The sequence below is a fragment of the Tachypleus tridentatus genome, chromosome 2 (assembly GCF_004210375.1).
Source record: "Tachypleus tridentatus isolate NWPU-2018 chromosome 2, ASM421037v1, whole genome shotgun sequence".
Lineage (NCBI taxonomy): Eukaryota > Metazoa > Arthropoda > Merostomata > Xiphosura > Limulidae > Tachypleus > Tachypleus tridentatus.
The window spans coordinates 72,068,287-72,080,849 of NC_134826.1; the positions used below are offsets into that span (position 1 = coordinate 72,068,287).

Here is a 12,563-nt window from a genome sequence, read left to right on the forward strand (position 1 = left end):
CTATTTGGTACAAAAACAATTTAAGAAAATACTTTTACAAAAACAAACAATGAGACCCACATCGGAAATTCTGGGGTTAAAATCAACAGTGTAGACCCTTTAGAAGAAGTTATACTTTATTCTAGAAATATGTCTTTAGCCGTTACACTTATGTTAATAAACATTTGATCTCCAGTATCATACACCCTTAGATACTTATCATATTTTGATCTCTAGTATCATACACCCTTAGATACTTATCATATTTTGATCTCCAGTATCATACACCCTTAGATACTTATCATATTTTGATCTCTAGTATCATACACCCTTAGATACTTACCATTTATCATCCTACGAGTTTGCATCAGGCTTAATACCCGAGGTTTGATCTCCTCCGATTGGACAAAGCAAAATTATATTAAACGCATTTACGTTTCTATTATTTAAAAAGTTTGAAAGGCTCGTAATTTATTATAACATTTATATAGAACAACTCGACAAAGTTAAACGACGACAAGCAATCAAAAAAGGGTTTTCTCTCTCTCCGTTTTCTTCTCTCAGTAATAACTTTTATTTTACTGCAAAACAGAATCTGACACATGAAAAGTTCAAGAACGTTTTACTGGCAGAGAAGTTTTTGGTTTTAATTTCCCGCTAAACTACACAAGAGCTATCTGCGCTGGCCGACCCTAATTTAGCAGTGTAAGACTAGAGGGAAGCCAATTAGTCAGCACCACCCATCGTCAACTCTTGGGCTACTCTTTTATAAACAAATAATGAGACTAGACGTTATTATAACGCCCCCACGGCCGAAAGAGCGAGCAAGTTTGGTGTAAGCGGGATTTGAACTTGCGACCCTCACCAAATTAATGTTACATACGTGTTTTCGTTACTTTTACATCATATGGAAATTAATGGCTAAAGTATGGACCATAAAACACCGAATTTCTTTAACATATACGAACTCACAAGTACCATTCCTCTCGAACTGTTTTACATCTGTTTGTTTCGCACGACGTTTCATATAGGATTACTGAATTTAGTACAAGAATACCAGAAAACCTCTAGAAAAAAAGCTAGATATTCGTGTGATAAGTAAATGAATGGCGAGAGTTACAAATATATAATTGAATAACGAATTTAGATCACCAGCTGTTTTTACGATACGCCATATTTGAGATCTGAAAGGGCAGTTTCGTTATCTTGTAACTTCAGGTGTTCACTATGAACCAAAATGGCATCCTGAATTGTGAACTAAATACAAGTTCAAACCACTAAATTAGTTATCATACACGCATGTAACATTTCTCTCTCTTAACCATGTGTCATACGTATGTCACATGTATGTCTTGTACAGTTTTTAATCCTATCATCAGTTGGGTTCTCTAGTTTTTAGCGACATTTTCGGCCCTAATCCTAGTAACAACTAACGATATTCGGCTAACTTAGGAGATTTAGATTATTTCTAAATATACATATTAAAGTAACAGTGCAAAACAACCCTTACAATAGTGGTAAATTTTCTTAAAGAAATGGGATTCGAACTTGCGCTTCCTAGCAGAAAAAACTTCAACCTTGTTTGCCTTCTTGAATTTGGTGCCATCTGAGCTTGGTGTTCCTAACTTAGAAGTAAAAGAGTCGAGGGAAGAAAACACATTAACCCCATCTACCTCCAAAGTCCTGAATTACTTTAATTGAATAATGAGATTGACCGCAAAATTATAACGCGCTAACGGCTGATAGGGGTGATCACTTTCCATGATAAAACTAGAACTCGAGACTTACAAATTGCAAATCGAAAGCCTGTAACCACCAGGCCAAGCCAGATATAATTTTTAATTATTTTACAAAACGTGCTCCGAGTATTAGCGGTTATTTTTGATATTTTTTGAGCAAGATAATCTAAGCCATTAGAAATACAGGTTCGAATCCCGCAGTCTCCGATTAACTCAGTAGGTCAATTTACCTCCAAAGTTTCTCCTGTGAACTCCCTGTTACAGAACTCACAGCTGATTCTCCGTTTCGGACAGGTATAGGACAGATGATCTTTCATGAGAAGCCTGGGTATCATGGCGGCACACTGGTTAGTGCAAGGAATGGCATCATATTTACATGTATTCAAATGACCCTGCAGGAAAAAACAAAACTATCGGTCAGAATCTGGTTGTAAGTGCACCATTTATTACACAGAAAAATAGAATATAGCACAAACGGTCCGTCCACACACACACACACACACAACTAGTTGCGGTTACACCTTAACCAGTCCTACAAATAAACCACGAATCTTATTTCAACCATCGACAACACACAAGTCATGTACCTTATTTTCAACCATAATTTTCATCTTATCCATACTAACTTCCACAGAGACTAATATTTTCTGACTATTATTGTATCCGATAATGCATAATTTACTAAAAGTTCTAAAAACTAGAAATCTTTCCTTTATGAATCATTGTTTAAAAAACTAGATCTTTCCCCTAAGAGGTGTCTTTAAATGTACAGAATAAATTTTTAAAAATATTTCCACACTCTGAAATTTATTTGAACACTAGATACACCAACAAACAACTTAAAAATTAAAACCAAGTTTATTCCGGAAATTAAAGAGTTCGACGAACAGACAGTACCATTATAAAACGGGAAAAGCTGTTTATAATCAAAAGTTGCTTGTTACTTTTCATTTTCACGTAAAGCTACTTCTGGTCTGGCCCGGCATGGGCAAGTGGTTAAGGCACTTTATTCGCAACCTGAGGATCGCGGGTTCGAATCTCCGTCATAAACATGCTCGCCCTTTCAGCCGTGAGTACATTATAACGTTACGGTCAATCCCACTGCTCGTTGGTAAAAGAGCAGCCCAAGAGTTGGAGGTGGGTGGTGATTACTAGCTGCTTCCCCTCTAATCTTACACTGCTAAATTAGGGATGGCTAGCGAAGATAGCCTTCAAGTAGCTTTGCACAAAATTCAAAACAAACCAAACTTCCCGTCAACTTTGGTTTTTGAGTTTCGCGCAAAGCTACATTAGGGCTATCTGCACTAACCGTCCCTAATCTAACAGTGTAAGACTAGAGGGAAGGCAGCTAGTCATCACCACCCACTGCCAACTCTTGGGCTACTCTTTTACCAACGAATAGTAAGATTGACCGTCACGTTATAATGTACCCACGGCTGAAAGGGCGAGCATGTTTGGTGTGACGAAGATTCGAACCCGCGACCCTCAAATTACGAGTCGAATGCCTTAACCACCTGGCCATGCCGGGCCAGACTAAAGGGAGGGCAGCTAGTTAATACCACCAATTCTTGAGTTATTCTTTTCCAACGAATAGTGTAATTAACCAAATATTAAAATACCCTCCAGGCAGAAAGAATAAGAATGCGAGTAAAGCAACTGAACTACCAGGTTAATAAAAGCGGAAGTGAAAAAGTTAAATAATAAGGGGAACGAAATAATAAGTTAACCCAAATACCTACCCTGAAACACACTCGGATATTAGTACTTTAATTAAAGTATAGAACATCGTTTTAACCTTCTTAGATCATCTTCAGGTTAGCAAATAGAGTTTGCAACTGACTGTTGCCGGGCACGTGTCTTGAGGACAAGATTGTAAACAGGTACGGGATTATAGGGGGCGTTGCAGTTAGATGTTAGGTTATTAATTAGATAGGTATGAATAAAGGTGTTCCTTTATATTGGTTTAATTCTGGTTGTTATATAAGTAAGGCTTCTTTGATTTTGCGTTTGTTTATATTTGTTTCTCCACTTAATATCTGGATGTTTTCTATGGTTATGTAGTGTTTATTTGATTTGCAGTGTTCAAAAACGTATGAAGATTTGGTTTGTTTGTGTGTGTGTGTGTGTGTGTGTGTGTTCTTTGAATCCTGTTTCCACTTCTCTGCTTGTTTCTCCAATATAGAAGTTGTGGCAGTTATTGCATTGTATTTTATAAATTATGTTGGTGTTGTGTTTGTCAGTGTAGTTTTTACATAGTATGGACTTCAGTTTTGTACCTGGTTTTTGAATAAATTTGGTGTTTACTGGAATGTTTTAAGTTTTTTCCAAATGGTTATTTTTTCGCTGATGTCGGGAACATATGTTATGCAGCAGTATAAAGTTTCGTGGTTTTTGTGTCTTGGGAATTATTGTTGTTCATCTAGGTGTGTGTGTGTAATTTTATTATTGTTTGTTTGTTGTTCATCTAGGTGTGTGTGTAATTTTATTATTGTTTGTTTGTTGTTCATCTAGGTGCGTGTGTGTGTGTAATTTTATTATTGTTTGTTTGTTGTTCATCTAGGTGTGTGTGTGTGTAATTTTATTATTGTTTGTTTGTTGTTCATCTAGGCGTGTGTGTGTAATTTTATTATTGTTTGTTTGTTGTTCATCTAGGCGTGTGTGTGTAATTTTATTATTGTTTGTTTGTTGTTCATCTAGGCGTGTGTGTGTAATTTTATTATTGTTTGTTTGTTGTTCATCTAGGCGTGTGTGTGTAATTTTATTATTGTTTGTTTGTTGTTCATCTAGGGTGTGTGTGTAATTTTATTATTGTTTGTTTGTTGTTCATCCAGGCGTGTGTGTGTAATTTTATTATTGTTTGTTTGTTGCGTGTGTGTGTAATTTTATTATTGTTTGTTTGTTGTTCATCTAGGCGTGTGTGTGTAATTTTATTATTGTTTGTTTGTTGTTCATCTAGGTGTGTGTGTAATTTTATTATTGTTTGTTTGTTGTTCATCTAGGTGTGTGTGTAATTTTATTATTGTTTGTTTGTTGTTCATCCAGGTGTGTGTGTAATTTTATTATTGTTTGTTTGTTGTTCATCCAGGTGTGTGTGTAATTTTATTATTGTTTGTTTGTTGTTCATCTAGGTGTGTGTGTAATTTTATTATTGTTTGTTTGTTGTTCATCTAGGTGTGTGTGTGTGTAATTTTATTATTGTTTGTTTGTTGTTCATCTAGGTGTGTGTGTGTAATTTTATTATTGTTTGTTTGTTGTTCATCTAGGCGTGTGTGTGTAATTTTATTGTTTGTTTGTTGTTCATCTAGGCGTGTGTGTGTAATTTTATTATTGTTTGTTTGTTGTTCATCTAGGTGTGTGTGTAATTTTATTATTGTTTGTTTGTTGTTCATCTAGGTGTGTGTGTAATTTTATTATTGTTTGTTTGTTGTTCATCTAGGTGTGTGTGTATAATTTTATTATTGTTTGTTTGTTGTTCATCTAGGTGTGTGTGTGTAATTTTATTATTGTTTGTTTGTTGTTCATCTAGGTGTGTGTGTATAATTTTATTATTGTTTGTTTGTTGTTCATCTAGGTGTGTGTGTATAATTTTATTATTGTTTGTTTGTTGTTCATCCAGGGTGTGTGTGTAATTTTATTATTGTTTGTTTGTTGTTCATCTAGGTGTGTGTGTATAATTTTATTATTGTTTGTTTGTTGTTCATCTAGGTGTGTGTGTATAATTTTATTATTGTTTGTTTGTTGTTCATCTAGGTGTGTGTATAATTTTATTATTGTTTGTTTGTTGTTCATCTAGGTGTGTGTATAATTTTATTATTGTTTGTTTGTTGTTCATCTAGGTGTGTGTATAATTTTATTATTGTTTGTTTGTTGTTCATCTAGGTGTGTGTATAATTTTATTATTGTTTGTTTGTTGTTCATCTAGGTGTGTGTATAATTTTATTATTGTTTGTTTGTTGTTCATCTGGGTGTGTGTGTAATTTTTTCTACTGTTTTTAGAGGAAATTTGTTGATGTTGATGTTGATAAAGTTTGTTTTATTTTGTTGATTTCATCGTTAGTTTTATCAGGTTAACATGGTATTGTGGTTGTGTTTACTTGGTTTCTTAATATGTTGAGTTTTTTTGTTTCATGTGTTGAGTCCCGTGGAATGTATAAATCCAGTATGGGTGGTTTTTCTGTAGATTTCTGTTTTGAATTGTGTATCAGTTCTAGTGATCTTGAGGTTAAGAAATGTTATTTGGTTAGTTTTTTCCTGTTCACAGGTGAACTTACTGTTGGGGTTTATGGAGTTAACGTGATTGATAAAACTAAGTGTGTGTCCTGTAGATGTGACCCCAGCAATTATATCATAAACATATGTGTACCAGTATAGTGTTGTGGCTGTGTTTATCTGGTTTCTTAAACTGTTTAATTTTTGTTTTATTTCATGTGTCAAGTCCCATGGAATGTATAATCCAGTATGGGTGATTTTTCTGTGGATTTCTGTTTTGAATTGTGTATCAGTTCTAGTGGTCTTGAGGTCAAGAAACGCTATTTGGTTAGTTTTTCCTGTTCACTGTTGGGGTGTATTGAGTTAATGTTATTAAAAAGACTAAGTGTGTGTTCTGTAGATGTGAATTCAGCAACTGTATCATAAACATATCTGTACCAATACAGTGGTGGGTGTAAGGCTGAAATGATCGCTTGTGTTTCAATCTGTCATAAAAATGTTGGCTAGAACTATTGACACGAGATTCCCCATACTTAAGCCATTTATTTGTAGGCAGTTTTGGTTATTGAACATAAAGTTAGTTTTGATAGTGAATTCTATAAGGATTGCTAGGGGTGTGTATCAATGGGTTGGGGTCTTGGATCTAAAGTTTTAAAGCTATCATTGGTTGGGTCCTCTGTGAAAACTTGGCGTAAACAAAATAATTATCTTTTCACGCATGAATTATCTAACAGACAGGACGAGAAACAGAATTAACATTTCGTATACTAATATACAAGTTAGGTATTTGCTATTTGAGTGGAATATAACGCGGCTTTATATCCACGCTTCAATAACACAAATGTACCAGTAACAGAACTAACGTCGTAGTTAAACTAAACGCACAAACACAAATAAACCTAAAGACAACACTGATTACGCTACAAAAACTTGGTTCAAGATCTTGGTTAAAAGCAGTCACTACTCTCTGGGGTCCTCGAAACGGTTTCAGGGAAGACCTTAGCACAGGTCGATATATCCTCTTTAAACTTCTTTGACATAGAACAAAGCAACATTTTCAGTAGCAATTTATTGCAATAAATACAATTACACGACATTGTTTGTTCTTAAAGAAAGAAGTCAAGCGCTAAGTGATGATGCGAAGTACCTTTCTGAATAGCTATTAGTTATAACTTACACTAAACCATTAGATGTCTCAATCAGCCACGGTGTCTAAGATCTTGGGGAAGTTAAAAATTGAAGGAACCCCTGGGCTACACCACTATCCGTCGTTGATCGTGCATGTCAGACCTGAAACTTCACTTCCATCCTTATCCATCGACAATAACATTAAAACAAACGCTCTTCCTGTATTCTTCAGAGCCTATCCTTGACCAGGGCAAGTCATCAGCAATAGACTTAACCACACGAACCGCCAAAATTATAAACGTACAAAAAAAATTGGGGGGAAGGGGAGAGAGAAATGGGTTTCATTTCTGACCGCCCCTGGGTTAAGCCTAAATACCCATCAACACTGGATGGATAGGACATTAAATAACCGAAATTCTGATTGTATAAACACAGAAAAAAGAAATAAACAAAGATAAGTCTTTGTTGGCTAAACTTTCGTTACACTTCACAGTGATATTACCTATGTCATACAACCAATCAAAAGGTTTGACCGAGACTCTAAACTTCACAAAAGTACTTACTGTGGTAAAACTGGCCAAAATATCTTACAAATTAAGCATGATCAGGCTAAACTTTGCATAATAATTCACTTTAAATACATACGTATTTGAAAAATGGTATTTATGAAAAATTACGTGGTGTAAAACCAACCTGAAACACCTTGACTTTTAACGGTGTAAAACCACTCCAGCTATGTCGTGAAATGGACATATTCTCGTTCAGAGCCTGACTGAATCCATGGATTGAACAGTACGCGAAGTGGAAAGGATTAGCTGGTGCACCCGCAGGCACTCGCAACTTATTGTCGTGGGAAAATAATGACATCACTTCCGACTTATCGCCCAATTTTAACATCTAACATAACATGAAACGTGTTCTCATCCAAATCAGGTCACATTCCCACACGTAGGCTATACACAACGTGCTCTTGTAAGAATCCAAAACTTCGTGAACCAGCATACGAACGTGGACTACCGATCTTACAAGATCTCAAGGTCTTTCGGTAACATACGTGTTTATTTTGCGGTTGACAAGTTCTATTTGTTGCCTATAAATGATTAAGATAACCTCATTTCTTTTCGATTTTCAAAAGTATCGGAGAAAAGTAGAAACAAGTTAAATGTTGGCCTATATAACATTAAACGTGAAACTTCCTGTTTGAAAGTGTGCCAGAAAATATGCTCCGTTGCTTATTAATCCTTTAACATAAAGCAAACTTTATATGATCCACATAACATATAACCGAGCTCTAGTTCAAATTGTTGTTCATGTTTTGGAATTAAAAAACTGAGTACCTCGATTCTAGAGCTTCGTAAGAGTAAATTTAGTAATATCCGGTCACACTTTACGTGATGACCATGCATCTTGATAATAGTAGTGTAGCAACGTTTTCACTGCAAAATTCTCCGTTATAAGGGGCTCAGTTCAGAGCACACGCTTCTTCCCTGCATGCTCTCCTTAATCCATCTCATATACAAGGACGATGGTTTTCCAGCCCTAGTTTCCACATTTCTATCGCACAGAAATACACAAGTCTGCGTCATATGGAAGGGCACGATTTTCTCTTGCTTCTTAAGGTGTGCGACAGTTCATCTAACATGTTAGGTAATCACATTTTTACATTCGTGTTTCTTTTCCAGACTGAAACTCTTCTTATTTATTTTGCGCACAACTGCTCAGTGTAGGTGGACAGTTCCTGCCACTGACCTTAGTGTTCGTGAACTCTCACGTGTCATGAAACGCTCACCATATCTGAGGTACATGTTGTAGTCCTCGTTCTGGGTTGTCACGTACACTTCTCAAAAGCTATCAATTATCGCTGGTATTATACTATCTACGAATGTCAGACATTGTCAAAAACCATTCCTTCGTGATTTCATGTCATCTGTGGCTGGCACGTTACTTGATGACTTTCATATTCAAAATCGTTTTAATGTATCCTACTAAACCCACTACACCAGTTAAATGCGCTTGTGTCAAATATTTGTAGTTTATCTACACGCTGACTGTTCTGCTATACAGCTATCTATGTAAAACTAACTGATTAGTTGAAGATATTTTAAAAGCATCTGTCGAAATGAACCGATGGTGTATTTAACGGTAACATTGTGATATTTCTGAAAGTAGAGCAGTGTTTAAGCTAAATGTAAAAATACGGATCCAAATCTCAATCTCCCCCACAGGATCCATACCGTGATTCTCAGATACAATCTTAGTGCTTCGATTGAATGGGAGAATCGTTTGTCCCTTGTAGATATTATTATTTGCCTAAGAGTATTACTTATACGGCTATATTAGTTACAAATAGTTTTTAAGAAGTAAACAGGGAAAGCTATCTAGACAGTGACTTCTATAGGTTACTCAAGAACATCCATCATTATTATTACTTGGGCAAAGAGTCCTAAACTTTCAAAAGCTACAATGTTAAACTTGTATAAAATGTTTTGCTTTTTTAAAAAGAGCTGACTTTTATTTATTTTTTGAACAAATGTTAAATCGATGTTGGTTAAGCTTCCTAGAACAACAAAGTTTTGGTCACTCGGCCACGTCTGACTCAGAAGATAATACACTCACTAAATTATATTTTACTATCAGAAAAACATGCATTGTCACATACCCTAAAAGTTGTGGTACAGGTTTAAGTAATCAGGTGTTCTGGCAATTTTTTCAAATATTATAATAGGGATGTTGTTTGGTAGCTTGCATGGCCCTTTGGAACGAGTAGTAAAATATCCATTACTTCACCATGTTTCGGTCAAGGTCATATTATAAAACTGGACATGTATTTACTATTCTCGAAACTTCCGTTGCTTGATCCAGTTTCGGTCCAGGACATTATATAAGTGGACATACATTTACCAATGTCTAAAATCCGTTGTTTGATCCGGTTTCGGTCAAGGTCATGTTATAAAACTAAACATCCATTTATCAATATCAAATATCCATTTCTTAATCCGTTTTATATAGAGGTGACATAAAAACTGGATATATATTTACTATTATCGAAACCTCTTACTTGATTCGGTTTCGAGGTCATGATTTAAAAATTAGTACACAAAGTGACACATGCATATATTAATTAGGCAAGAAATACATTATCGTAACAAAAATGTTAGTTTATAAAAAGTAAGTTACGGATCATTGATACGGTTGAAGAGTGGCACGCTTACTTTTCTCACAGAAATATATCAAATATGGTGATCAAACAACATGCGTCAAAAGTACTGTTTGTTAATTATTTAAACTACAATACACGATTGCAGTTCTAGCAACATTCACATAAACACTGACTCACAAGTGTTTAGAATCTGAAACCACGCTTTTTTAACTTTTAATACAAACTTTCTTACATTGGCAACTCACTGGCACAGTGTCTTTTTGGAAGGTAAAACAATACCGACAGTTGGTTTGCCATTTTTACGTAATGGAAATATTTCCTATTTTATATCATTGCCAGTGTAATTTTTATCAAAATAATAACACAATAAAACTCTGTAATGTCACGTAATTTCATGAACTCCATAAATATGGAAATGTGGTCGTACCACAATCAGTTGAAGTATCGACTTCTCGTAGCAACATAAACAGACGAATGTCTTTGTGAACCAGCTCAACGCTAGAGATATTTTTAAGGTTTGTTATTATATCGTTTGCAACTGCGCCAAGTAATACTGGCAATTTGTTGTTCGTTCTGGCGTTTAAGAGCGGAGCGACACCTTGTACTGTACCGAACTCGCCGCCGGGATCAAACCCAGAAGTTTGGCGTTATAAGTCATTCCTCTTGTGTCACCAGGTAGATGAATAATTATTACGAGTGTCATCGATACAGACAAATAAGAATTCTGACGAGGTTTTAGAAAATGTTTTGAAATTAATACTAAAGCCACAAAACGTTAAGCCTGTGTGTGTGAGACAGGATTTTAATACAGTACACAAGGCCCGGCATGGCTAGATCATTAGGACGCTTGACTCGTAATCTGAGGGTCGTGGGTTTGCATCGCCGTCACACCAAACGTGCTCGCCCTTTCAGCCATGGGGGAGTCATACTGTGACGGCCAATTCCATTATTCGTTGGTAAAAGAGTACCCCAAGAGTTGGTTGTGGGTGGAGATGACTAATTGCCTTCCCTATAGTCTTAAACTTTTAAATTAGGGAAGCTAGCGCAGATAGTCCTAGAGTAGCGTTGCGTGAAATTCAAAACAAAAAACAAAAACAGTACAGCTAGCAATCCATCGTCTAATTTCGTGTTTAACCATAAATCAACAGCTTTGAGAACTGATTATCTAAACGTGTTGTAATCTGTGTTTCACTCATTGGCTGGACTTACCTGTAATTTTCTCAGCTCATCTGTCCACTTGCATCCTTCCTTACAATGTATACAGTAAACCACTGAACCCATCACTGAACTCTGTGCAAGAAGATCACGAAACACCTGCAGTGAAAAGCAAATGAAAATAAATTGTATCGTGAAACTTAAACGTTTGATACGACAATAAGTTCCATGTAGTGTCAGTTTTAATACAGTCGATATTGGTAACAAAAAGGTAGAATTTCCTGTTCCGAAGGAATAATTATTCAGGTGTCGGTAAAAGGCAGTCCAGACAGTTTTTAAATAAAACACGATGGCCCTGCATGGCCAAGTGGCCAGAGCGCTCGACTCGTAATACAGGAGTCGTGGGTTCGAATCCCCGTCACATGCTCGTCCTTTCAGCCGTGGGGGTATCAGTTATTACGTGACAGTCAATCCTATTATTCACTGGTAAAAGAGTAGCTCAAAGGTTGATGGTGAATGGTGATGACTAGTTGCCTTTCACTGCTAAATTAGGGACGGCTAGCACAGACAGCCCTAGTGTAGCTTTGTGCAAAATTGAAAAACAAGAAATAATACTTTTTTTTAAGAATTAGAAATAACTATGCACAATCTACACTTATACATAATACAACTATTAAATCTAGGAGAAAACTGATAATAAAACTATTAAAATCGATACAAATTAACAATCGCTGGTTTATATCTTCTTGAATTCGACAGAAATTTTCGTTACGCCTAAAAAAAAACTCGAATCAATAAAAAAACAATTTTTGTAATGATATTTGGTTAACACAAACATACGGTACTTTTTGTTGGACAAATGATCCAGATTTGTGAAGTATTGTGATACTCGCTTTTGGTCGAAAAAATGTCTTCGTAAAAAATAAATAAAATTAACCAAACGAATCCGATTGAAAGATTTGATGATTTTTCATGTTGCAGCTTGATAAAAAATAGTTTTCAAAAATGATATTACAAACACATACACTGTAGTACAGGGTGGCTCTGATTCCATTACTCCCTATATGTAAAAGTACGTACAGTATTAGGACCAGTTAGTCCTGTATCACTTCGAACACATCCTATTCGTCCTACACTAATTTGGAAAGTGTAGAAAATTAATATAACTCACTATGGTACTTGAGGATAATCAT

At 35.6% G+C, this 12,563-nt stretch overlaps 1 protein-coding gene across 8 annotated transcripts in view; it reads right to left on the bottom strand.

The window, feature by feature from the left end:
* Positions 1-12,563, bottom strand: part of LOC143244202 (TNF receptor-associated factor 4-like) — a 48,774-nt gene that overhangs the window by 10,154 nt on the left and 26,057 nt on the right. For 5 of the 8 annotated variants that reach the window (XM_076488444.1, XM_076488439.1, XM_076488442.1 and 2 more), the window contains exons 3-4: positions 11,425-11,529; positions 1,949-2,110 (exon numbers count right to left, since the gene is read on the bottom strand). In XM_076488444.1, the coding sequence (XP_076344559.1) occupies positions 1,949-2,110; positions 11,425-11,529 (267 nt within the window). Of the gene's footprint in view, positions 1-1,948; positions 2,111-7,748; positions 8,018-11,424; positions 11,530-12,563 lie in introns of those variants that run through there. The other 3 variants (XM_076488445.1, XM_076488443.1, XM_076488438.1) reach the window with 3 other exon arrangements.